This window comes from Triticum aestivum, chromosome 1B (genome assembly GCF_018294505.1).
Source record: "Triticum aestivum cultivar Chinese Spring chromosome 1B, IWGSC CS RefSeq v2.1, whole genome shotgun sequence".
Taxonomy (NCBI): Eukaryota; Viridiplantae; Streptophyta; class Magnoliopsida; order Poales; family Poaceae; genus Triticum; species Triticum aestivum.
In genome coordinates, this window is record NC_057795.1 from 645,121,438 (window position 1) to 645,148,516 (window position 27,079).

A 27,079-nucleotide genomic window follows, 5' to 3' on the forward strand; every position below is an offset into this window, starting at 1 on the left:
AAATATTAAACAAGACCACATACTGTCAGCCACATTTGACAAGCTTGTGACAGAAATGAGGTGTGTTGTGCACCACTACCACGAATTTAGAGTTGTGACGCTAGCCTACGCACCGAACTGAATGACCTGCCTTCTTGAATTTGTGTGTTATTATCGACTTCTTTTGGGGTTTATTCCCGGTTTGTATGGCTGTAATAAGCTTCTGGTGGTGTGAATACTAGATGCAGAGGCCGGCCAATGTATATTGTGGAAAATCACTGAAAATATCATTTCCAAAAAGACAAAATGAAGAAATGGAATCAGCGCAGTGACATGGAAGACATTATTGTTTGCACATATATTTCAATTTTTTTTTGCGAGAGACATATATTCAAGTTTAATGACAAGTACGGCTACTTAATCAGATACTTGTATTTTTTTACAAACACTTCACAATATGATTTTTTATTTGACAATATCAAAGCATCACTTTTGTTTTAGGGAACATGACACATTTTACACTTTTGTTAGCAGAAGTATTACCGTGTACCTGTTATGTAATACACACTAGCAAAAACCCGGTTAATTGGTTTGCATAGCGAATCAACGATTTATTCATCTGCTCAGCAAGATCAACGGAGATTGTAATGTTCAGATTGCTTCTATTCTCCAGTATCTGTTGGAGACCCTGCTTACTCTAAGATGGTGATATCACACCTTACACTGAAAGCATCGTCTTTCAGGTAGCCGGATCCCTCCAAGACGCTCCTCTCGATGAGCTTCCCACCATGTCCTCGCCCATGGGAGAATTCGCGTGGTGAACTGCTAGCCCTACTGCACACTGGCACCGGGTTTCTGTCCTGGCCGAGCAAATTGATCTCGTACCGCGCTTTGACAGCGCCTTCATCATCATCACAGGTGTAATTACACATGATGACGATGGATATCCAGCCGGCGTCCTCTGAGGTTTGGCCGTCGGGGTAGTATTGCATACTCCAGTGACGGCCTCCGATGACGAACACCATGGACGTGACGCATCTGCCATTACCGAGCCCTTTGGTTTGGGAGTAGCCGTCTATCTTGAGAACGTGTGATCCGGATACGGCGGTGGCCTGGTCGATGATGATCTGCACGAGGGAAGGGCAGCTTGTCTTAAGGTGCTGAAAGTCATCGCTCGCCATGACGGCCTCAAGGTTGCCCGGAATCCGACTGAGGAAGTTGAAGCACGCCTCCTTGAGGCCACAACAGCCATGCTGCTCGGCTAGTGTCAGGGTGGTCGCCACCGTGCTCTTGTCAATGTTGCCGCACAACATGTCCTCCCAGATCAACTTTAGCCTTTCGAGATTATACCTATCTGCCGCCACGAGCAGGTGCTGGGCCATCTCCACCTTCTCGCCGCCGTCAATTTTGGGCAGTGAATCTGTGTAGATGAACTCGAGCATGGCCTCGAAGACTCTCGGCTCCATGTCGTCGACCTGCACCTTGCCCGCAGCTTTCTCCGACATTGGGCCGAAGAGCTCTGCCATGAAGACCGAGGAACAAGCGGCGAGCATGTACCTATGCGCCGTGAAGAGCTCGCTGCTGACATCGAACGTCACGTCCCCTCCCCGTTCGCTCCTCAGGAGGGCGAGGAGCTGCCGCTGCAGGTCGGACGGCGGGACGACGACAGGCCGGGGGGCGTCGGCGGGCTTTGCACAGATCCTGTGGACGACAACATCGTACTTAAGCCTGAAACGATCATCTCTTAGGTATCTCTTCAATTCATGTCCGGCGATCAACCGGGGAAGGCCGTACTGGTCTTTGGAAGCGTAGGGTTTGATCTTGGAGCGGTTTCTGCTGTACGACGGCACCGGCTCCCCGTCCTGGTCGAGCAAGCTGACGCTGAACTGCGCCATGACCATCTCGCCGTCGATGTTGGTGCCACCGAGAAGCTGCAGAAACACGGAGACCCAGCCGGCGTTGGCCGAACCCTTGCGGCCGTCGGGGTAGATCTTCACGCACCAGTTGTAGCCCCCGGCGTCGAACTTGGCGGTGTGTAAACGGGTGTTGAGCCAGGGCTCGACGACGAAAGAGACGATCGAGGGCTTGTCGTACCACGCCACAATGCACGACGCAGTCTGCCATGGCATTGGCGTGCCGGTGGCGGCGGCGACATTGGCGTCACCATCCACCGAAGAAGGAGACGCTGGACGTGACATAGCGCCACAAGATACAGAGGAGACCCCGATGCCGAGCTAGAAGATGAAGACCTACCCTTCCATGGATGCCACTCCAATTAAAAATCACGCATTGGAATCAGGAGTGTCTGTTAGCTGTTAGGCAAGATATACACGTACGTATGGTATAGGTTACAACTAAATCACGATAAACATGGAAAAAAATTACAGAATTAATTTGTTCCCATAAGGTCAGCCATAATTATACGATCGTAATTGGCTGGGCATTCCTGATTCTACCACGTGCGAAAGATAAAGGACGCGAATATCCTGTGAACGTTCGCTGGGCGAGCAAAATTGACAGCGAACGCCCGAGTTGCCATGCAGAACGTTTCTCAAACCTGCGGACATTTTTTGCAATTTGTGAACAATTTTTGAATTCATGAACATAATTTTAAAATTTGCATTTAATTTTTTTTAATATTTTTCAAACTCATGACCATTTTTTGAATTCGAGAATTTTATTTTATTTGAAATTCATGAATAATTTTTTAATCCATAATTTTTTAATTAATCAATATATTTTCAAACTCATGAATATGCTTCGAATTCGTGATCATTTTTTTGAATTTGTGAACAGTTTCTAAAATTACTGGACATTGTTTTAAATTCACGACATTTTTGCTGGGCTGGCGTCTCACCACGCGCCAAATAGGAGGTCCAGGTAGGCCTCTCACACCTAACCGTTATATTTTTTTAACCCATACACACGTCGGCTTCCACTCAAAGGCCCAAAAGCAACAGAGTGGTCCTTGATCCGTAACGCAATATTCGCAGTTTCGCACCGGAGAACAGAACGCATTGCAAGTTTGCAACAAACCCTAGCAGCTCCTAGCAACGTCCCCCGCGTTAGCACCGGCCACGATGCTGCGATCTTTCCTTGCTCTCCGCCACCCTCGCACTCTCCTCTCCCGTCGCCACGAGCGCCGCCGTCTCGGCCGCAGCGCGGATGCGATCCCGTCCCCATCCCGGAGCTACATGTCGTCGGAGTACGAGACGACGGCCACCGAAGCCGATTGCGCGGCGGCCAAACCATTACCACCTGCCTCTGCTAACCGCCATGGCCGCACATCACCCAACCACAGGCGGCAGCATCTGTACCTGGTTCTCGGCGACCGGAAGAAGGGCTTCAGCATCCACAAGCTGGACGGCGGCGACTTGGCCATGCGGCCTCCGGTCCACGGCCAATCGAGCGAACAAACTAATTACTGGAGCTTCGCTGCCCTTGGCAGCAACATCATCGCCACGGGAAAACTAAGGTACTACTCGGAAAAAGATTGTGTCACCCTCGTGTATGACACCGAGACGTCGGGGCTTTCTATCCTCCCTGATATTCCAAAGACGCTGCGTGCACATTGGCTCCATACGGCGGCAGCCGGGAACAAGCTGTACACCTCCACGGGCAACTTGGACGGTAATGAGAGCTACTACAAAGGATGCATGAATCGCCTCGAAGATGCGCCTCCACCGACGGACACGGCGGCGCACCGGTGGGGGAACATCGACCACTGGTCTTGGAGCAGCATACCATGGACACTCCCTCTCGACGTGTTTCAAATGCAGTCGATCGCAGTGCACCCGGCGGAAAGAGGGCACACACTGTTTGTATCGATTGAGGGGGGTCGAGACTCAGACCCCTGGGGCGAGGGGGATGGTGACTCGGACCCCTTGGGCCAGGGCAGCCCCTCCCGCACCTACTCCTATGACATCGAGAGCGGCAAGTGGAGGGGCCATGGCAAGTGGGGTCTACCCTTTTTTGGCCAAGTCCACTTCGACAAGGAGCTCGACGCGTGGGTTGGGCTACACAGGGCACATGAATACCCAGATGGCTACATCTGGTCCTGCGACGTCATCTCTCCCACTGAGAGCCACACAAAGCCGGCCTGGAAGCTATGCAAGGAGATGATGTTCGACCCTGATGCAGCCATGAGGCTATATATGGATAGGCACATCCCGGTAGTCTTGTGTACATGGGTGACAGTAGCTACTGTCTCGTCGAGGTCTTGCCGCAAGAAAGATTCAACGGGAGGCACTGCACTAGCAGTGGCAGCAAGTGATGATCCGTTTGTCCACATTCCGACTCAAGTACGGCAAGAACGGCGAGCTCAGAACCATTGCCCACAAGCCTAACCGCTCCTTCCTCTTTTCCAAATATAATGAGGATTTTCAGGTGTGGGCATTTTACGAGGTTGTTTGGCTGGTGCTTGTTAAATGCTTAAATTTCCAAATCATTACATATGTTCTAGCTATACACTTAAAGTTGGACTACACAAATTTGTGGTGTCTCAAAAGCTGTCAAACTTGTATGATCTGTTTCGATTTTTGATAAATTGTTAATTGCAATTAACAAAACTAGAAGTGTAAGTGCGCTTCACTGCATTGCTTACACTGTGACCGCGGGAATTTTTGGTCGCGGTGCACGAGTAAAGCGCTGGGTTTCATTCTCTATTTTGGGTGGTTCGTAAAAGTGAGCTTCATTGTGTAAATATGGCATGTGTTGAGTCCGACGTATTTTTGAGGTGGAGGTCGTGGCAGAACAACATTAATCTACAAAACAGAAAAGATAAAAAAAATCTAGACAATACAGGTTGTAAAAAGGTGATCTTTCATGACACGAGAACCTAATGTTGATTCAAATTCAGTACATGCACCCCAAACAATTATCGTTCTTCCTTGTGATAGTCGATTGCTCCATGAGTCCAAGACTTCTTGGAACCAGAATGATTAGCTGAACTATTGTACACGAAGAAGGGAATGAAGCAATGCTCAATAGGAGCATTTTATCCTATAGCCAATACTTCGACATTGTACTAACTTTATGGGTCAAGATTGATCACATATTTGGCAATATCCAATAAACACCTATGTGAGCCATTTCAGCTGCCCATGACAATTAACCAATATGACAAGAAGCAAACGGAAATAATTTGGAATGTAGATTATCCTTTAATAGTTAAGGTTAAATGGTAATCCAAGATTATTACATGAGTTACAAGTTTCACATGAAGCATAATGATTAGCATGCAATTTTATTAAGATTACTTACAACAGAACTCAGTTGTCCACAATTCTAAGCCTACATTTATCTTATTATGAAAGAAAAGTTCCATTTGTATGGTCAAAGAGGATATCCCCATTTTTTCATCCACTGGTCTTCAGAGAAGTTCTATATCATAGGTACATACACTACTTTTGAGTAGAAAGTCACTCGCATTCTTGAGACACCCGAGCTTATCCGACACCAATTTGTATATCAAGTTATCAACTGATCAAACATCTTTCTCCTTAGTTGGTGGATGAACTGCACTCTTCCCAATAAACTCTATAGCTAACCAAGAACTTCAATGGATTTGTGAGGATTGAGGGATTCGCTCCACCAATGCGAGCATTAATATTTTAAAATTGTTGCAAAAAATCTGATAGAAACGAAATGCAGATAAACCATATCGATTCAGCCCTGTAAGAGCCGGGCGCCTCTAGTGTTCCCGCTCCCTTCTTCGAAGAGCTGGGCAATTCTCGCTGGTGCATGAGCGCTGGAGGGTAGTGTCACGATCAGGGCACTAGTGCATAAACTGAATCTATCAAGGACCATGGCCGGATCTCTCTCATAGACCGTGGGATGATAGTGATTAAGGTGAGGGTCTTTTATGCAAAAATGTATAATGGAACAAGAATATCATCTTCCTTTATTAGTAAAGTATAGATTCAGTTTCACTTTACTAAAGTGTGTTTGTCTTTTCGTTAGAATCATCTATCTCTTCTGTTACTTAGTCATCATGCTAGCCTCAGTTCTGCTATTGTTATTTCAGTTCTGATTACTTGTTTTCTTAAGTTTCTAGACGCATAGCTTAAGTTATTCTTCACTACTAGCTCAAATATTTCTTCATATTGTTTCGTATTGTTCCTGTTCACTCTCTTTTTCTTTGAAGAATTAATTTTTTTTGAAGAATTGTCATAATCTCCCATTCATCCCCTTGGTCGATTAACTTGATCTTACAACATTAATGAAATGTTGTTATGTAACAGTTTGCTAGTAACATGGCATTTATTTGGCCGCCTCCACGGTCATCTTCATCGCAATTTGCATGGAGAGCCTGATGACATCGTTCACCACCGGCGTCCTGACATCTCTTGGTTGTTCAGTAACAGACTGCTGCAGATATAACATAGGTCCATGTTCAGGTAAAACTGAATTTTTGTTACAAAAATAGTGAGATTTCTGGAGTGTGCCACACGTAGCTCTGCCATGCAGTGTGCCACACATAGCTCTAAAGACGAGAGAGATTTCTGGAGTTCATGATTGTAGGCGTAAGTGAATAGAAGGAATAGTTATGAACAAGCTAAAAACAAAATTATAAAGTATATATAATAGCCGACCAATTTATCTTCGTCTCGAGCAAATGGATTGCATGATACAAAAATTGTAATATAAAAAGACATGGAGGTGGCTACACTTTTCCTTAATCCTAGCACCTAAAAATATTGCCCTTTAACACATTTAGCTCCGCCATTGCTGGAAACCTTTGGCTTGGAGCGAAACAAGGAGCTTCCTACTCGCTCCCATTGCATGCCACTGAGCCATTATTTAAGCAATAGCAATAAGAATCAGTAAGCAGAAATATAAAAACGACAGAACAAATCTTCAGTGAGGTGATGCCGTTTTCTTGCCGAGCTGCTATTGCTTCCTGAAAAACGCCCTCCTCTTCAAGAGGTCATCAGTGACACATAGAGCTTCAAAGGCATTACCAGAATTTTTGTGGGTACACCCACACACCTTACCAAATCAACCGTCCATCCACTTCATCCATCACCACCATGGCCATGTTGCTGCTGCCTTAAACCTACACCTTGGCTATTCTTCCATCGCCGTCACCCCTGGTGTCCAAACCAGAACCAGAACCCCGTGGACGCCATCAACACTACGTGCGCGACCGCTTCGGCCAAATTTTAGTGCAGCCATATGCTACTAACCAACCTGGATGTCAGGACGCCGGAGGTGAAGGACGTGATCGGAATGTCGGTCCAGGTGGCCGCCAAGAAGGTGGCGGAGGCGGCCGCATTCGACAAGGATGCCAAGAAACCCTCCGCGTGCTTCGCCGACTATCCAGATGCTGCGAGCGAAACTCGAAACTGTCAACGATGCGGGCTTCTTTGAGCAATTCGAAGTATCTGGAAAGAAGAAGTGTGGAAACGGCTGCACTTACCTGTCAGATGAGGAACGTACCACGCATGGCGAAAATTCGGTGATGCCTTCGAAGCTCTACGTGTCACTGATGGCCTCCTGAAGAGGAGGGCGTATTTCAGGAAGCAACAGCAGCTCGACAAAAAACCGGCATCACCTGACTGAAGAGGAGAGCATGATTTGTTCCCTTGTTTTTCGTATTTCCGCTTACTGATTCTTATCGCTGTTGCATCAATAATGGCTCGGTGATATGCAATGAGTAGGAAGCTCCTTGTTTTGCTCCACATGGAGGCAAGGTCCTGGAGGCAGTCGGCGATGCACTCGGAGGGTTTCTTGCTGGCGGCCGCCTCCGTTGCCGCCTTGGCGCCCACCTGGACCGACATTCCGATGACGTCCTTCACCTCCGGCGTCCTGACATCCAGCTTGGCTAGTAACAGATGGCTGCACCGAAATTGGACTGAAGCGGTCGCACACGTAGCGTTGGTGGCCTCCACGCTCAGGCCGGGTTCTGGTTCTGGTTGGACATCCGGGGCGACGGGGACGGCAAGTAGAGCCAAGGTGTAGGTTTAAGGCAGCGATATGGCCATGGTGAGGAGGGATGAGATGGATGCACGGTTGATTTTTTCAGGTGGGTGGGTTGACGGTTCCATCGAGCGAGCGAATTATCTAGCTGGTGTACCCCTTCTTATATGTACACCTAGACTAGATGGCAGCCCATGCATGTATGCCTGCCTGCTTACTTTCTTGTGGACGTCCAATTTTATAGGCAGGCGATTGAGGAGGAGCTAGGAGGAGCTAGCTAATTAAGTTGTGGCCATGGATCCATGGACTTGTTCTCCCTATACCTAATATAGATAGAGAAGCTTGCTAGCCTCCTTATCTTAGCTTAATTGTCGGTCTCCTTCAGCCTTTGCTATATGTTTAGAAAACAAACTCCATCCGACCTAGTTTTTTCCAAACAAAAACCATACCCAATTGACTACTTCAGCTTTGCTATGTTTAAAGCAAAAACCATCACCGGCTAGCTTGTTCCAACAAAAACAATATATATACAGCCACAAGTCATTGGTTCCGAAGATTGGGGCCCTTTTTCGGCTACCTCGGTGGATGGCAAAAGGACTGAGTAGGGTCATTATGAAAACTTATTTTAAGAAAGCTTATGATAAAGTCAAATGCTCATTTCTCCGGCAGGCCACAGACGATGGGCTTCATCGTAAAATGGCATGCCTGGTCGATAGCTATATGTGTAACCAAAGTGTGCCCATAAAAGTCAACGGTGACATTTTTTGACATTAGTCTAGACAAAAGGATGACTTACAAAGAGAAATGACATCAAACTTTGTTCTTTTGAGTGTCTCCTTCCATTAATGTATACTGCGATCCCCAGTTGGTCGTGGTGATATAGATCAGTTTGGCTGGATGGTGGTGGTTGTAGACTATTCTGCAGCGACTTACTACGGATCCACGACAGCGAGGTTATCGAGAAGACTTCGAGAGGTTTTATCTCTTGATCCGGCGGATGACTTTCTGTGGTGTGTTATAAATTATGGACAACGACTTGACGCACAGGGATGTTTTGTGGAGTGGCGGCGGTCAAATTGTAGCTGCTGGGATTGCAGAAATATGATGGTGACAACACATGTGTGGCTTTGATGGTGGTGCTGCGAGAACCTGGTCTCGAGCTCCGAGGCGAAAACCTATGTCAGACCCGAGTGGTCATACCTGGCAATGGCGATATTTTTTATGTCGTTACCTTGTTGGAGGCATTGCTCGGATATGTTTAGACTGTTTCTTCATGGTGAAAACTTTGATTCCGGCCTTTGTGGTTGGATCCGGCAACGGCGGCGCTTGAGTGTCGCTTCCTTCCTGAAGGCGTTGCTGTTGAAGATCCTCGTCCTCCATGTGATGTCAATAGTTGGTGCGGATATGGTCTCAGTTGTAGTTTGTCGATCGCTGATCTGATCATTTTGGGTTTCTTTCTCTTTTTCTTTTTTCCACACCTTGACATAGCTTTTGGTCTTATGACTTTGCTAGTTGTTGGTGTGTTTTCGCGTGTGTTGGGTTGGCTGTGTGCATCCTAATTATGCAGAGGCCGAGTGTGTGCTCATATTGTATCCTCTTGATGCTTCATCTGAGTCAATAAAGTCCACCCTTTGTCGAAAAATTTAATCTATACTGCATGTGCCAGATTTGCAAAAAAAAGCGTGAGGGGATAATTTTGGAGAGAGAAACCCAAATATTCTTCTAATTAGTTTTTTCTTAAGAGGAGACCTAAAAGGTTTATTTCTTCATTTTTATTTATCTTTTAGAATGATCCGACAATATTCATTAAAATAAACAAATTACATCAGACCAAAGAAACTGAATCACAAGCGGGCAAAAAAGATCTATTACACAACAAAAAGTTACATCAAGATCTTTGAGTTTGTTATCTCCAGCTCCATCTTTTGCACATTCACTTTTCCTCGTGCCTCCGGTGAAAAGGATACAAAAGATCAAACATGTACAAGCTGCACTAACCACAAAGGTTTTGAGAAGCCACCCACTCCAATGGGTGAGAACATAAAATCGTTGAATGCAATGTGGTTTAATAGCTATTAAACTATAGGTATTCTGTTTCTATTTCGCAGAGCTGATGAAAGAGGTTAATTCTATAGCTAGCTTGTCGAGTGGAAAAGAGGAGGTAGCAAACTAATGAATTTTTTTCTGGCATGCGGAAAAATATAGTAAGACTTGTATAAGTCCTAAGTCACGCTATTTACGTGTAAATCAAGACTGTTTCATGTAGTTCTCGTATTCTGGAAAACAAGAGTATGATCACTATATATGTTGGTCCCAAGTCTCTGTGTGAGCAGTATGACACTAAACACAAGACATCCTTTGGTATTTTACAGAATTCATGGGCCACATCTGCAAATGGGGCACTCCAATTGAGCCCACTAAGAAATCATGGAGCTTTCGAGTCCATGTGCATGTGACCGAAATCATTAATTAAGGAGTATTCGTTGCAAAGATCACTCCAATTCCCCCGGTTGCAACAAGTGGCGCGCTGCATGTGCGCCACTTGTTGCAACCTGTGAGTTTTCCATTTATTTCATAGGTCCATTTATTCAAATGTTTTATCTCTTAAATCGTGCGTCCAAATCTCGAGCCGCTTTCGCCCTTGGATTCGTCGCATCGAGATCTTTAAAACTAGATCCCATGTTGATAGGTTTTGATGAACTTTTGTTTTCACGAAAAAAATGACGAAAAAACAGTACCGGGAGCACGGGTTTTTTCACTTTCCAAAAAAGGCACGCCCATGCCTCTGACGAAATCACAGCCGTGACTCTCGCGAAAAAAAGAGGAAGAGAAAACGCGTTTTTTCGTTTTTGAGGAGGCATGGGCGTGACTCTCGTGAAAGCACAACCGTGCCTCTCACGGAAGCAAAACCGTGACACTCGCGAAAGAAAAAAAACAAAAAACGTGTTTCTTTTTATTTCCGAGAGGCGCGGCCGTGACTCTTGCGAAAGCACAACCGTGCCTCTCACGGAAGCAAAATCGTGACTCTCGCGAAAGGAAAAAAAGAACAAAAAACACTTTTTTTCGCGTTTTCGAGAGGCATAGCCGTGACTCTCGCGAAAACACAACCGTGTCTCTCGCGAAAGAAAAAAAAGAAAACATTTTTTTGTGATTTTTTTTGTCGAAAAGCTAGGGAAGACCGGTGAAAAACCAAAACGTCGAAACAAACCGTTTAAAAAGCAGAAAACGCATGCAGAAAAATAAAAGAAAATCCGGAAGGAACGCCCAGAGCGCGACCCATTAGTGCAGGACAACCCCTCCCGGATCTACTCCTACGACATCGAGAGCGGCAAGTGGGGTCTACCCTTTTTTGGCCAAGTCCTGTACAACAAGGAGCTTGATGCGTGGGTTGGGCTCCACAAGGTGCATGGATGCCCAGATGGCTACATCTGCTCCTGCGACGTCATCTCTTCCACAGAGAGGCACACACAACCGGCCTCGAAGGTATGCGCAAAAATGTTGTTCGATCCTCATGCGGCCCCAAGGCTATATACGGATAGGCGCATTCCGGCTAGTCTTGTGTACATGGGTGACAATATCTACTGCCTCGTCAAGGTCGTGCCGCAAGAAAGATTTAAGAGGAGGCGCCGCACCAGCACTGGCAGCAAGTGCAGGACCCGTTTGTCCACGTTCCGCCTCAAGTATGGAAAGAGCGGTGAGCTCATAACCACGCACATTGGCCTAATCGCTCCTACTCCCTTCGTTCCTAAATATAAGTTTTTGTAGAGATTCCAGTATGAACCACATACGGATGTATATAGATGCATTTTAAGTGTAGATTTATTCATTTTGCTCCGTATGTGGTCCACCTAGTGAAATCCCTACAAAGACTTATATTTAGAAACGGAGGGAGTACCTCTTTTCCAAATACGATGAGCATTTTCAGGTGGAAGCATTCTGGATGCGATGGAGTGTATGGTAGCAAACTGGATACATCAGGACACATGGTTAAAATTAAGTTGAATCCCCTGCAGATTGCTATATTGTTTACGAGGTTGTTTGGTCAGTGCTTGTGAAATGTTAAAATTTCTGGACCATTACATATGCAATAGCTAGACACACTTTAACTTTGATTATACGAACTATAAGTTGGACTACACAAATTTGTGGTGTCTCTGTCTCTCAGAAGATGTGAAACTCGTATGATCTGTTTCAATATTTCGAGAAACTGTTTTCTCGAAATTAATAAACAAGTGGTCACATACAAAATAACAGATGCTTTGAAGAATAACGATTTCCTTCTTTCCGCAAATCATGTACAAATGAGGCAGGAGCAATGCAAATATAATAATCTCAAGATCCACATGAAAATAGTAAAATTATACTCCCTCCGTCCCAAAATTCTTCTCTTAGATTTGCCTACATACGGATGTATCAAGTCACGTTTTAGTATTAGATACATCCGTATCTAGACGAATCTAAGACAATAATTTAGGGACAGAGGGAGCATGTGGTAACGAAAGGCACTCTAAAAAGCATGAAAGCTTAGTTGAAAGAAAATTTTATGCAAAGAAGTAATTAACTGTCACTGCAACTCTTTTTATACATGCATGGGCGAAAGGAAAGGTATGTGCAGCAGCGTCAATTTCACCCGACCGGAGGCAAAAGATTGAAACACTTGCTAGATAGAATATCATGGCATCTGTAGTGTAAGCAATAGAAATTAAAACTCTGTTTTCATTTCAACCAATGGGCGCCTGCTTCATGTCTTCTAGGTGGGAGGTAAAACACTTTATGTTCGGGTTTCAGCATTAAGCTTCATCCAGGCTGAAACGTGCAGTGTCCACACGCAAGGGGATATACTTGATAAAACGAACCATAAGCACCCCATAGTTCTTTTTGGAACTAATTAGCACCCTATATATAGTTTGTATGTGGTTGCAATGTGCTTACAAACTTGACTGACTTTTACAATCTGCAGTTGCTGCTCCGTTGAAGCAGGCACATGTGCACAGTGAGAAATTGTGGGTTCTCTCGCCCGTTCTTCTATTCCCCCCGCCCCTCAAATTACTGCAAAGAAAAAAATGTAGAATTCTTAGGTAGTATAAATCAAATTAAATGCAAACACCGTTTATTATTTTACTCATCTATTCATTGGAATGTACGGAAAATAATGAAACTTTTGTAAGTCGGTTATGTAATGGTAACAATTAAAAGTGTCACAAGCCACCGACCCAAAAAAATGAGCCGATGATGGCTAGGATGTGGCCGTCAACACTAGCCCCTAAACCCTAGCTTCTGACTCCTCCTCGTCGTTGCAGTCAGCTGTGGTCATCGAATGGCATTTCACATTTTCATTTCAATGAAAAAAAGGCTTAATCAGCGGCAAGGATTTGTTGATGGTGCTCTCACGCACCTATTAGATCCACAAGATCAATTCATGGCATGCCATCAACCTCCTCTCACGTTTTCCTTCGTTGTTGCACCCGTCCATGAGCACTCTCCACATGGAACCGGCTCCTCTACCGTACAATGGGTACGACAGGGATGCTATAGTGCCTCGTGCAGTGAAAACCCAGAAGGCACGGCAGTGCGCACTGTAGCATTGTTCACTGTTTGTGTCCTGTAGCAAAATGTATTGTCCCCGAACTGTCGCATGTGTACTGTTTTATGTGTTCTAGCAAAGAGATCTGAGCCATTCATACTGCATCTGACGGTTGATAGATGGCCGAAGGTAGGGTACTGTAGCATCCCTGCCGTGGCCATTGCACGGTAGAGGAGCCGGAACATGGTATGTTTGTTGTATAAACGCACGTGGCACTTAGCTGTTTTTATCTTGAAATGTGAGTTGGTTAGGCACAGTTCGTCCACAGCTTGCACCTTTCATTCTCCCTATAATAATATGTGAAGAAATTTAAATAAGAGTTGCACGTACTAACACAACCGTCAATGAAAAAATGTGTGAGTGTGGCAAAAATGAGGTATATGCTGTGTATCACTACGAATTTAGAGTTGTTGCGCTAGCCTGGGGACCGGGATTGTCATGGCCCGCTTCTGAATTTGTTTGTCCTATATCTATTTGTGACTTCTTTGGGGGTTTTGTCTTCGTTTTGTATGAATGTAATTTAAGTTTCCGGTGGTGTGGATTCGAGATGCAGAGGCCAGAAGTTTTGAACTTTTATGTTTGTACGACCTACACATTCTGAAAAATCACTAAAATATTCATTTCAAAAAGAGATAAAATGCAGAAATGGAGTTAGTGCAATGGGCAGCCAAGACGATTGATTCTATATATAAATTTTGGTTTATAGCCAGGCACGACTTTTTAACCAGATACTTTTGCTTTTACAATCACTTCACAATATTAATTTTTATGTGACAATATCAAAGTATCGCTTTTGTTTAGGGGACACGTCACATACATCGGCCACCGGTAAAACCGATCGATCTGAAGGAGAAACGCAACCCAACCCTAGCTAGCTCCGCCGGCGCATGCATGCAGAGCAAGTCACGATGTTGCGATCGTTCCTCGCTCGGCCTCACCCCCTCCTCTCCCGTCTCCGTCTTCCCCAACGCCGTCCCATGGCTCAGCTGGGCCGCCGCGCGGATCAGATCGTCTCGCGGAGCTACTCGTCGTCCGAGGACGAGACGGACGGCGACGTCGATCTCCCAGAGGCCAAGGTCGTGGCGCCTGTTCCTGCTCACCGCTACGGCAGCACTTCGCCTATCCACAAGCAGCACCATCTGTACCTGGTGCTGGATGACTGGAACCAGGGCTTCAGCATCTACAAGCTGGACCTCGCCGACGGCTCGGAAGGCGGCGACTTGACACTGCCGCCTCTGGTCCACCGACAAGCGACAGCTGATCGTTCCTGGAACTTCGCCGCAACTGGCAGCAAGATCATCGCCGCCGGTGGTATAAAACGTGAGGACGGTGTCACCCTCGTGTACGACACCGAGATGACGGCCGGGTTGTCCATTGTCCCTTGTCTCCCAGATGCGCAGTGCGCTACACGGTCTTATCTGGTTCGCCACCGAGAATGGGCTGTACGTGATCGGCAGGACGATTTCAAAGGTGGATGGGCTGCTAAAGGCAAGCATGCATCTACTGGAAGCAGCTGCGCCAAGGTATGACCGGCACCTGTCGAATCTCCAAAACAACATCAACGGTGGATGTCACACCGGTAGGTACCGGTTCCGGTAAAAAAACTTAGTCGCAGCACCGCTGGTCTTGGAGCAGCATCCCAGCATCGCCTCCTTTCCGCACCTACTATGGCAAGGAGTCATGCGCTGTGCACCCAAAGGGAGGACACACCTTGTTCGTGTCCGTGGGCAACGGCCAGATCACGGATATAGACGTGAAGGGCAGCTCCACTGGCGCATGCCAAATCTTCACCTATGACAGCGGGAGCCGTGAGTGGCGGCACCATGGTGAGGGGGATATGCCGTTTTGGGGTCGAGCCCACTACGACAGCGAGCTAGATGCGTGGGTTGGGCTCCAAAAGTTACCTGACCGCCACTACATGGCTGCTGATGGCTACCTCTGCTCGTGCGACGTCGTGTCTCTGGATGGGAGCTTCATGCAACCAGCCTGGAAACTATGTGCCGAAAGGTTGTTTGACCCTGGCACGAAATGCCACATGGATGCTAGTCTTGTGTACATGGGAGATAGCAACTATTGCCTCGTCGAGCTCATCGCGCGCGAGAGATTCAAGAATTGGCGTTGTAAGAACGTCGGCAACAAGTGCGAGAAGATCCAGGTGACCACGTTCCGCCTCAAGTATGGTAAAAGCGGCGAGCTCACAATCACTGCGCGCAGACCCAAGCGCTCCTACCCCTTCTCCAATTTTTATGAATGCACTAGGGTGCGGGCATTCTGGATTTGATGAAGGCGTGACAGAAATGAAGTGAAATACCCTTTGTAGATTGCTGCAGTATTTCTAATGTTGATAGGTTCATCGCAAGTTATGTTTAATTCTAAGAGCTTTGTTAATTTGACTCACATTTGATATTAAACTTGTAAAGCAGGGGAAAGCCTACTTCAAGGAACCAGAAGTTTTGAATTCTTTTTATGTTTGTTTAACGTATACATGTATTGAGAACCTGTAAAACGAATTCATTTCAATAATGCATAAATAGAATTAGCGGAAGTTTGCCCATGGTTGCTTAATGCGATTGCTTTTTTTTTCTTCATATTTTTCTATTTATAGCGAACCATGTCTATTTAACCAAATACTAATATCCTTTTTATGACATGAATGGTTACTGAACCATCTCTCCACAAACTAATCACCATTTTACTCCTACAAATGGGACATAGACATATAAAAGGATATACTAACCTCTAGAAAGATCTCAGATTAAATATGATAGCATTAATTTTGTTATTAGGGAACACATCATACTATTATCAATGAAATTTTATTACCACACGTATTACTTTTTTTTTGTTGAGAAATACATATTACAGTTTTATTAGGGATGCACGTATTTACTATTATAAAGGCGGAAATACACTTTGGCACATGGGAGCAAAATCGATACCCAACTTGTAATAATAATATATATAATAATAATAATTAATAACTCATAATACTATTAATGATATTAATAATTTTAATATTAATATTAATAAGAAAACCACCTGCACTATTTTGAAATTAAACCGTAGTCCCGTCGTGAGAATATAAAACGGTTCACATTTTGCAGAAAACCCTATGAAGTTTCGGTTAATCAACTCGTGGTCTTGTCTTGTTTTAAGTGAGAATAAAAAATGTTTCACTTTTTTGCATAAAACCCCCTCTAGTTTCGGTTAATAAAACCACCATTCGTCTAGACAATAATGTAACCCCAATTCGGCATGTGGTATTTTGTTTCTCCCATTATATTAAACCGTTCCAATTTTAACATATTACTCTCTCCGTTCCTAAATATAAGTCTTTTTAGATATTTCAAATGGACTACAACATACGAATGTATATAGACATATTTTAGATTGTAGATTCACTCATTTTGCTTCGTATGTAGTCTCTTGTTGGAATGTCTAAAAAGACTTATATTTGGGAACGGAGGGAGAATATATGAAAATTGATTAGAAAAATGGGTAGAATCTGAATATGATGTTCCTTTTTACTCGTTAACCAATTTTTAATGCTGTTCAGGGACAGATTCAAATGCTTTAAAAAACATTCATATCTTTTAAACTCTAAGTCCAATTTTAACATAGTATATATGAAAATTAATTAGAAAAATGTGTAGAATCGGAATATTATGTTGTTTCACCTGTTTATATGTTTTGAAATATTGTTTAGGATACAACCTTAATCAATAGTCCATGACCTGTCTTTCAAGTATTAAACATCCAACTTTTCTACCATGCTTGACCTGGTATGCTTGAGGGAAACAAAAATAGAAGTTTAACCACATGCTCAAAACTCGTGCTCTTCTCAAATTTCAATTCTAAGTAAATTCTGAAACATAACAGAACTGCTACTTCAAGGTTGCTAATGTTCTGATCAGCCATAGTTGAGTGTTGAGAACAACATGATTTATTAACCAAAAGTAGGAATTTTCAGGTTTGGAGGGCACAATACATACATTATGTTGAACTTGGATCAGTAAAAAGAATTGGTAAACTGCAGTGCAATCAAATGAACACGTATGCACATCGGTAAACTGGAGTGAAATCAAATGAACATGTATACACATCGGTAAACTGTAAATTGGTACGCACTGCAAGCGCAACACATTTTTTGTGTGAAACTGAAACCACACACTTCAGAGAAGAAGATTCAGAATAGCACATAACCACATGACGTGAGACGTTTATGAGCTCGGCTTCAGCAACAATCAGGCCTTCCTTGCCTGCATCTTGGAAGGTTAGCCATAATTCACAAGGTTATTCTAACTCGTCTCCAAATCGAAATTTTTACAAATCTGCACAATCAAGCAAAAATTGTGTATATAGTGCGGATCTGGGAGCAAGCACCTGGTAATTGGGGACTTTGAGACGGGGGAGCTGGTGGTGCCGCCAATTTCCAGCGACGGGAGCTGAGAGGAGGCAGGTCCGGAGCAGCAGCCGACGACAGGATGATGGGGGAGCACCTCGAGGGCGTGGCCGAGCAGTTCCATGGCTCCCTCAGTAGGGAGTTGGCCGGCTGAAGAGCGGTGGAGGCTGAGGAGGAGGGGGGAAGAGGAGTTGGGGGATGGTGCGGCGCCGAAGTCGTGTGTCTCCGCCTCTTCGGTGGTGGAAAGCCGCAGGGGTGGGGGCGGAGAACGGCGGAGAGGCGGTGGCGGCGCGCGGCTGCGCGTGGCCAGGGCCGGCTGCGGCGGCGTGTCGGGGTCCTGCTGCGGCGGTGTCGGGGGCCGGCGGTGCGCAGCAGCGTGGCAGGGGGTGCCGGCACGCTGGGGGTGGAGGCGGCCGGCGACCGGCGACGCGCGGCAGAGTGGAAGGGGGTGGCGGCGCGCTGTAGGTCGAGGCGGGTCGTGCGTTGTTTTTTCGCTCGCCGTATCGGTTCGTTTTTACATATTAGGAGGAGTGCGGGTTGAATTCTAAAAAATGGAGGGACTTTCCTGCAAAAACTTCGACGACATGCGTCCAGAAGCAATAGCTGGTTTATTAGTAGGTAGAGATAGAGATAGAGACTTCGGATTAATTAATTAATGAAGATATCTGAACCCTCAAGCTCAGTTATCCTCTTCAGTTTTAAGTTTAACAGCCTCGTGCATCTCCGTGCAGGTCAAATGGATTTTCCCTACTGCGCCAACGCGGCCCGTAGCGGCCTTCGGTGGATTCCCATGTACTGCATGTAAGCCTCTCAGCCTAATTAATTACATATGGGATATGGCTTGGCTTGGCTGCAGCTTTGCTTTTTCCCCCAGTTTTTATAGGCTGTTTCTAGGACACAAATGATCATTTTTGCATTGCATTGCATACTGAAATGAAACAGGGTTCGATGTGGAGGAGGCTTCGGTTGACGGCCCCGACGACGTCGGACGCATCCGCCACACACATAGCAAACCTGCTATCGTCCGAGCCGTCCGATGGTAATCTGATTTTTTCTACATGTACCACATTCATTTAGCGAATAAAAATTATGTACTAATGCTAATAGCGCATGATCTCCAGTGAGGCTTCGGATAGGCGGTTTCAGCATGGGAGCGGCCACTGCGCTCTACTCTACCGCATGTTATGCTCATGGAAGGTTCTCAAACGGTGTTGCGTACCCTATTACCCTCAGCGCTATCATTGGGTTGAGCGGCTGGCTTCCCTGCTCCAGGTCTGACACTGATATTTTTGACGAAAAAACAGTCATGTTATTGATACAGTATATTGGCAGTATCTGTTAAGCTCATATTCGAATATTGTTTAGGACCCTGAGGACCAAGATTGAGAGCTCACAGACTGCTTTCAGGAGGGCTGCTGCCTTGCCGATAATGCTTGGCCATGGAAGAGGTTAGCATTGCTATTGTTTTGCAGTCCATGTGCTGAATTAATCTCTTCTGAATTGTGGAATTTACTACTGTACTACTAAAAATGGTTCATTTCCTTCTTTGTGTTCCTGCAGGGGACGAGGTAGTCACGTACAGGAACGGTGAGAGGTCGGCCGAGTTTCCGCGGAACTCGGGCTTTTCTTACCTGAATTTGAAAGCCTACAACGGGTACTACAGATGGACATGCACAATTTTCCCACTTCGTATTTTTCTTCTGAAATTTAGTAGTACTGATATCATGTCATTTGTGCAGACTGGGCCATCACACCATCCCTGAGGAAATGGACGATGTCTCCAAGTGGCTCAGGGCAAGGCTCGGGCTTGATCGCTCTTGCGGCTAAGTGGAGAAGCTTGTGCCTTGGTGGCTGACACATGACATGAGAGAAAAGTATTGACACTATAGAGGAGGAGAAGGTTGATATATATAGGTTAATCATATGAAGAGACCACGACCGGCACGTGTTGATATATAAGTCATCACTACTGAATTTCATGTTACACTTATATTGTACTAGTAAGAGTTGTACCCCAGTTATATTGTTTGTTTTGATTGACCACACCAGTAATTTATGACGGTAGCTTTTAATATATGCTTATGTTCTACTTCTATATCAGTCCAGTGTCGACTTTTCACGTCACGTCATACCATCATCAAACACACCAGAGAGATTCATAAAATTCTCAGGGAAAAGATTTGGAAGATAATAACCATATATGTACTAATTACGGATTCATAAAATTCTCAGGGAAATTATTTGCGGCTATTTGGAAGATAATAAACTACACTGAGCAAATCTCAAACTAGGCGAGATGTATGTATCAGCATCACAATACTCAAGTGGAGTATGGTTTTAAGTTGATCATCAGCTTCATCAAGATCAAATTCCACCGAGTTTGTTGATCTGGCTACCATGGTGGAGAAGATCACAAGTGTCAGTTTTTGAAGGGCCCTGCTCTAGTAGGGAGTTTGTGTCATTGCTCAGCGATGCATCAGCCTGCTGCGCCAACCCCTGATGTGCTTGGGGATCAATAATCTGCTGAAAGTCTGAATAGAAGATGATGTCCTCGAGGCCGCCGTCACTACACAAAGGAACACATGATTAGAATACTAACACATCATATTTACCGTAAACTGTCACTTGCATGTTGTTCCAATGAAGACCGTGGAGCAGGTGTAAAGACATCACAAAGAAGACTATCACGACAAACTGTTCTTTTAAGAAAGGGGACGTTCATAAAAGTTTGTCGCAGCAAAGTCTGGTAAACTGGATCATAATTTGGCATCAATTGGGATTTTTGTTGGTAACAATAGCCCATCTTGATTGCTCCTCTTCATATTATTGCCATAACTTACCAATTCGATTTTTTTCTTTTGAAATTTCACTCCACTCGGCATAGCAGTAGCGCATGAGTAGATGGCATTTGACAAGGATGTTGAAAATAGAACTCACCCCAGGTCTTGAGTTGGTGGACCAAGATCAACATCCATGTGACTCAATTTGCCGGGGATGTGGATATCATCCATGATTCTTATTTCTGTCAACTGAGAAGCCATGTAGTCGTTGATGATTGCGGACGATCCATTCGAACGGGCAAGTGTTTCACCGGAGCCGCCAGATGTTCCTTCAGGACTGTCACTATGTGCTTGTTGAGCCGCTGGCAATTGATCATGCAAGAACACGACTGAGCATAAATATATAAATGCTATAAATAAAGGGATAATTATATTTTTCGTCCTCGAACTGTACTGAGAGTTTAGAAATCGCCCATCAACTCTAAACCGGAGAGTTTTCGTCCCTCAGTTATCAAAACCGGATAGTTTTCGTCCCTCATGCCGCTTCGGGCGGTTTTAGTCCGGGATGAATAGTAAATCAGTGAACGATAAAATCGAAAAAATAGCAAAAAATATATTTAAAAAATCTGAAATTTTACAGCATCGAAGATAATTTGGTGCGCAAGACCCGTGCAAAATTTCGGGGTGTTTCGACATTCAAGCAGCTCGTGGAAAACAAAAAACTGTAAATATGTACGTCGCTGAACAGTAAATTTAAAAAAATTCAAAAAAACATGAAACATTTTGGCATCAAAGATGCTCAGGTACGCAAGATGCATGCAAAATTTTGTGATCGAATGACATACGAGGAGCTCTAGCCAAAAAAAAAAATAGCGCACTTTTTAAAAAATAAATCTGAGCCAAATTTTGTTTCTTTTTGTCACGAGTTCGTACAATACCCAAACATCACAAAAATTTGCACGCACGTTGGGCACCGAAGCCTCTTTTATGCCAAAATAATTCATACCGCTTTGAAATTTTTTTGCTATTTATTTTGAATTTACTGTTCACTGACGTACAAATTTATAGTTTTTTGTTTGCCACGAGCTGCTCGTATATCAAAACACCACAAACTTTTGCAAGTGTCTTGCGCACCAAAGTATCTTCGATGCTCTAAAATTTCAGATTTTTTTATTTTTATTGCTATTTTTTTTGATTTTACTGTTCTCCCCGGACTAAAACCGCCCGAAGCGGCACGAGGGATGAAAACTATCTGGTTTTGATAGCTGAGGGACGAAAATTCTCCGGTTTTGAGTTGAGGGACGATTTCTAAACTCTGAGAAGAGTTTGAGGACGGAAAATATACTTCTCCCATAAATAAAATAAATGAAAGTAGAAAGAATAGATGTGTGGCGATCGATGCACTCACCGCCTTTCACTCCGAAGGTGTTGCCGCACCCTGTGCACTGGCACTTGTCGCTGCACCCGACGCCGTGCTTTGATTCGAGACAGCCGCAAATCGAGCATGAGATCGAGCACCGGCAGCACATGAAGTCATGCAACGCAAAACAAATAAAAGCAGAGGAGATGTGAGTATGTAGGTACCTTGAAGCACTCACAGTAGAGCTTCTTGCATTCAGAATTGCGGCAGTTGCACCCCTTGACGTGCACCCCTGCTGCTTGCTGCTGCTGCTGTTGCAGCCCAGGCCCATCGCCGGCGATGATCTTGGGCTTGAAGGCGTCGGGTTTCTTCTTCATGATGCACTCTGCGCGCTCATCCACCTCATCGGAGTTGTCCTCTGTGTTGCGGCAACCCTGGCAGGAGCACCCCTCGTCGCAGAACACCGAGGCCTCGAAGCAATGGCAGTAGCTGCATGCATGTGAATGCGGTTTCGGTGAGGGGGACCGTAAGAGCACGGCGGCGGCGGCGCCAGTGGCTTACTTACCGCTGGAGGCACTGGGTCTTCTCGCAGGTGCAGTGCGGCAAATCGTCCATGGCGGCCAAGGAAGAAGGGTCAGATGGGAGAAGACGGGATAGGAGGCAGATCTGTTCGAGTCTGATTTACGGAGTCTTCGAGGAACAAAGATGTCCTATACAATACAACTGCAAACACAGAGTCCATGCAATTCTAGTCAAGTTGATGTGTAACGATCCCGCCGAGAGAAAGAAAGATCCTCGCAGCCGCCGCGGAGAAAAAAAACATGCTGAGATCGTGCGTACGTGCGTGCATGTAGTCGTGCTTATAAATAACTAATAAAGTCGCGTGTTTTTTCCCTAAAAAAAACAGTCGCGCGTTTTGGCCGGTCAGGACCGAGAGAACGAGCGAGAGTCCACTGTACCTCTCTACGTCAACCGTAGATGCACGCCGTCCGTCCGCGTGGATCAGATCCAGGGGCGAACATAAAACTCGGGGCCTTTCATATAAAATAGTATAACAATAATAATTGATATACGCGTGAAATTTTACCAATAAACCTATACATGCATCTAATAATCATTTTTATGTCAAATATTTCTTTTATTATTTTTTCACTACCAGACACATATAGGAGTACTTTTCATATTAAAGCTTGAACAATGCAAGCTATATGAAGATAAATTACTTAACTATGGTAAATTCAGGTTTCTAAAATCCTCGCAGTACACTTAGAATGCTAATATAGGACAATTGCCGGCGCTACATGCATGAATCGGGGGCAAACGCCAGTGCAAGAATTATGGGGTTCTTCTAGACCTATGTTTGTGAATCTTACGAGATGTATGTATCACGATCAGGTGGCGGAGCAAGTCGCGTCACGCAATACAACAGACCAGCGACCGTGAACTCATTATAAATCTAGATAGTACAAGGAGAATGATAAACTGTAGATATCACAAACCTTGGATCGGTCAGATCTCGGCAACGATAACGCGATATGGATTTTTGTCTGGCTCCGGCAGGAGGAGCTCGGCGACGTGCGTGTGTGTCCAGCGCTTGAAGACCAGAGAGCTGAGTGGAGTTGGTCGGCGTACTGCACCCGGCGGCGGTTCGTCAGGCAGCAGCACCTCGCCTCGTGATCGGGGGCCTGGGACAGGGATCGTGACGACTCGCCCTCGGAAGGAAACTCACGACTGCGGAATTTTCTCGTGATCCTCGTGGACTCGCTGCATCTAAGCGTGTCCGCTAGGCCCTTGCGGCTGATACAAGATCAGGTCCAATACGAATTAGCGTCAATGCTTACCAGGCCCATAGGCTAAGTGCGACCTGACGGGGCCCCCTGGACCTTGGGGGCCCGGGGCGGTCGCCCCCCCTTAGGGCCGGCCCTGATCAGATCATCTCACGGAGCTACACGTCGGATGAGGACGAGACGGACAAGGACGTCGATCGGCCGGAGGCCAAGACCCTGGCACCTGCTTCTGCTAGCCGGAAAGGTAAACTCAGAAGACGATGTTGCCACGCTCGTGTACGACACCGAGACGGCGGGGCTGTCCATCGTCCCTCGCCTCCCAGCGGCGCCATGTGGTATCTGGTGACTCACCACGCCCACCGAGAATGGGATCTCTCTCCCTCTACACAATGGAGATCAAATCAAAGATGGACGGGCCGCTGAATGCAAGCATGCGTCTACTGGAAGACGCGTCACCGCCTACAAGCCACGATGCGAGCTGGTGGGAAACCAGACAAAATTGTAAAATTATACTCCCTGCGTCCCAAAATTCTTCTCTTAGATTTGTCTACATACGGATGTATCAAGTCACGTTTTAGTATTAGATACATCCGTATCTAGACGAATCTAAGACAAGAATTTAGGGACAGAGGGAGTATGTGGTAACGAAAGGCACTCTAAAAAGCATGAAAGCAATGGGGGAGAGACTAGTGTAAAAGCAGCACCTAGTGTGCAAAAACAGAAAAAAGCAGTGACATCCGTCGGATACTAAATGGATGTCTCAGATTCAATGCATGTGAGTCGGTGGAGCTTCTGTGCATTTTATGAAAAACCCCTTGACTAACAGTTATGCACAAAAAGATCCCTCCACCATGTTCCTCAAGCTTGATCTCAGACATCCATTCAGAATCCGATGGATGTTGATGATTTTTTTATTTTTGCACACCAAGTGCTTTTTGTACACTAGTCTCTCCCAAGCAATGGTCAATAGAAGCATTTTATCCTACAACCAATACTTCGGCATTGCACTAACTTTGTGCCTCCCAGCGGCCGCTGAATGCAAGCATGCATGATGCATCTACTGGAAGACGCGCGAGCGCCTACAAGCCATTAACGAGCTGGTGGGAAACCAGACAACACTGGTCTTTGAGCAGCGTTATGAAACCACCCCCTTTCCGTGTCACTCGTATGCAGTCAAGTGCGGTGCACCCAGGTGGCGGAGGACGCACCTTGTTCGTGTGCATGGGCAAGAACCATATATATCCCATACATAGACATGAACGACGACTCCATTGGTGCATCCCATATCTTCTCCTATGATAGGGGGACCCGTGAGTGGATGCGCCACGGCGAGTGGGATATGCCGTTTTCGGGTCGAGCCCACTATGACATCGGGCTAGATGTGTGGGTCGGGCTCCACGAAACAATTGGGCCCTATGGTGGCTGCATGACCGATGGCTACCTCTGCTGTTGCGACGTCGTGTCTCCTGACGGGACCTTCGTTCAACCGACCTCGAAACTCTGCGCGGAGAAGTTGTTCGACCCTCGCACGAGTGTTAGACTTGTGTATATGGGTGATAGCAACTATTGCCTCGTCGAGTTCCAGCGTGCCAAGGGGTGGCGCTCCATGGACATCAGCAACAAGCGTGAGATCCTTGTGAGGACGTTCCGCCTCAAGTACGGCAAAAACGGCGAGCTCACAATCACATCGCGCCGACCCAAGCGGTCCTACCTCTTCTCTAGTTTTTATGAACGTGAACATTGTAATGTGCGAGCATTTTGGATGTAATCAAGGTGTTATAGAAACGAAGTGAAACACTCTTTTCAGCAATATTTCCGAGGTTTCCAACTGTGTTTAATTTCTAGAGCATCATCAATTTGACAGAACATTGATATTTATTTATTTTGAAAATATAATGAGGTTCTAGAGCAAGGCAAGTTAAGTTGGACCATGCAAATTTGTGGTGTTCCATGATATGTGACACTTATGATTTGCGGTTGCATTGCAATTAGCAAACACAAAAAAACAACCAAGCACTATGAAGAGCGCATTTGTTCTTTGCACAAAATCGCGCAAAATATAGCTCTATGCGCGTATGTGGGTCTTGTGCTTGGGGATCGGATCAAAATTTCTCTATTTGTCTTCGATCCCAACCCCGTTGCGGCAATGGTATTGCAAGCATCCCATTTTTGTTTTTCTCAAGCCTTTTTTTCATCATCAAAGTTCAAGCTGACATTTTCATCATATATTTTTTTAGAGAACATTTTCATCATATTGAGCATCCTTAAAGCTCCCATTTTCAGGCTAGATTGGGCACCAGCGCACGTTATTCTTCTTTATTCCCGAAAACCATGGAGGCATTCCGTCTGCATCAAGCTTCGCCTTGTCACTGGAAATTTAAGGAGTGTTCTCTGGCGGACGAGTTAGGTACCGTCGTGGCAATTTAAGGAGCGTTCTTTGGCACGTGGCGTTTCATCATGCAACATGCTTCCCCCAGGCCATGATTGTAGCACTTCTTTTCTTAGGGCTTAGGATGTACGCGTCGCTCTCGCTCCTTCGTGTTTAATACAGTACTAGTAAGCGTGCACGTGCAATGCACGTCTAATTTGGGTTTAAACTTTGGACACTTGAAATTGTTTGTTCCAATCCACATATTGATAAAGTAGAGCCCTTGCATTCTGATACAAAGTACCTAAAATGTTATGTCCATGCTACCTAAAACGGTATGTCCTTGCATAAGCTTCACATGTGACACAAGAAAATAGAAGTAACCTCCGCTTCACACTGGCATCATTTGACATGGTCCGACATTTAAATGCGAGTCAGTATGACCCTAGAACAAAAGTGTATAACATTCAGAATAAGAGACTGCATGGATTATCACTTAGCACAGGAACTGAAGTGAGCCAACTGATGTGTGTTTCATTCTTCATGGTAAACGTGGAGTGAAAAAGAGTTTGTACTCATCTGCCAAACATAACTAAACATTTTATGGACGGCACACACATTGTCCATACAAAAACAGGGGAAAATATAAAATCTTAAATTAAACCCTCCCAATTTCAAAACCAAGCGGAGCCACCGTTGGTTGTTTTCAGCAGCACGGCAATCCAAGCCACATCTTGCATAATGGAACCATGGAGCTGGGTGTCTACTCCAAGCCCTTTGTCGCTTGTTTGTGCTTCACCAACCCCTGCAATTCAAAATTGGCAACTCAATAAGCCATTTCCATCAACACTTTTACAACCACTACACTGAAATCTACAAGTGGCTGAAATTGTTCAAGC

General features: G+C 45.4%; 2 protein-coding genes, 1 long non-coding RNA gene and 1 pseudogene across 3 annotated transcripts; 1 reads left to right on the forward strand and 3 right to left on the reverse strand.

Moving 5' to 3' along the window:
- Positions 1 to 244: 244 nt before the first annotated feature.
- Positions 245 to 2,241, reverse strand: LOC123098294 (BTB/POZ and MATH domain-containing protein 2). Its single transcript, XM_044520258.1, has one exon. The coding sequence runs from the start codon at positions 2,175 to 2,177 to the stop codon at positions 672 to 674; it is 1,506 nt and encodes a 501-aa protein (XP_044376193.1). The 5' UTR covers positions 2,178 to 2,241; the 3' UTR covers positions 245 to 671.
- Positions 2,242 to 6,492: 4,251 nt separating this feature from the next.
- LOC123098302 (uncharacterized) lies at positions 6,493 to 8,084 on the reverse strand. The gene is made up of 3 exons (XR_006447711.1): positions 7,589 to 8,084; positions 7,400 to 7,476; positions 6,493 to 7,306 (listed from the first exon to the last, which is right to left on the reverse strand). It is a non-coding gene; the product is annotated as an uncharacterized lncRNA (long non-coding RNA).
- A 9,923-nt stretch (positions 8,085 to 18,007) lies between these two features.
- On the forward strand, positions 18,008 to 19,789 carry LOC123081204 (acyl-protein thioesterase 1-like; annotated as a pseudogene).
- A 294-nt stretch (positions 19,790 to 20,083) lies between these two features.
- On the reverse strand, positions 20,084 to 23,798 carry LOC123098311 (protein tesmin/TSO1-like CXC 2). Its single transcript, XM_044520274.1, has 6 exons — positions 23,525 to 23,798; positions 22,591 to 22,748; positions 22,250 to 22,514; positions 22,074 to 22,140; positions 20,823 to 21,027; positions 20,084 to 20,451 (listed from the first exon to the last, which is right to left on the reverse strand). The coding sequence occupies exons 2-6, from the start codon at positions 22,638 to 22,640 to the stop codon at positions 20,250 to 20,252; spliced, it is 789 nt and encodes a 262-aa protein (XP_044376209.1). The 5' UTR covers positions 22,641 to 22,748; positions 23,525 to 23,798; the 3' UTR covers positions 20,084 to 20,249.
- Positions 23,799 to 27,079: the final 3,281 nt, after the last annotated feature.

Excerpts from the sequence above, each read along its gene's own strand:
- LOC123098294 (XM_044520258.1), bottom strand. The coding sequence starts at position 2,177 with ATGTCACGTCCAGCGTCTCCTTCTTCGGTGGATGGTGACGCCAATGTC.
- LOC123098311 (XM_044520274.1), bottom strand. The coding sequence starts at position 22,640 with ATGGACGATTTGCCGCACTGCACCTGCGAGAAGACCCAGTGCCTCCAG. Across the intron at positions 22,515-22,590 it reads AAGACCCAGTGCCTCCAGCG|CTACTGCCATTGCTTCGAGG; the intron begins GTAAGTAAGCCA and ends ACATGCATGCAG. Across the intron at positions 22,141-22,249 it reads TCTACTGTGAGTGCTTCAAG|CACGGCGTCGGGTGCAGCGA; the intron begins GTACCTACATAC and ends CTCGAATCAAAG.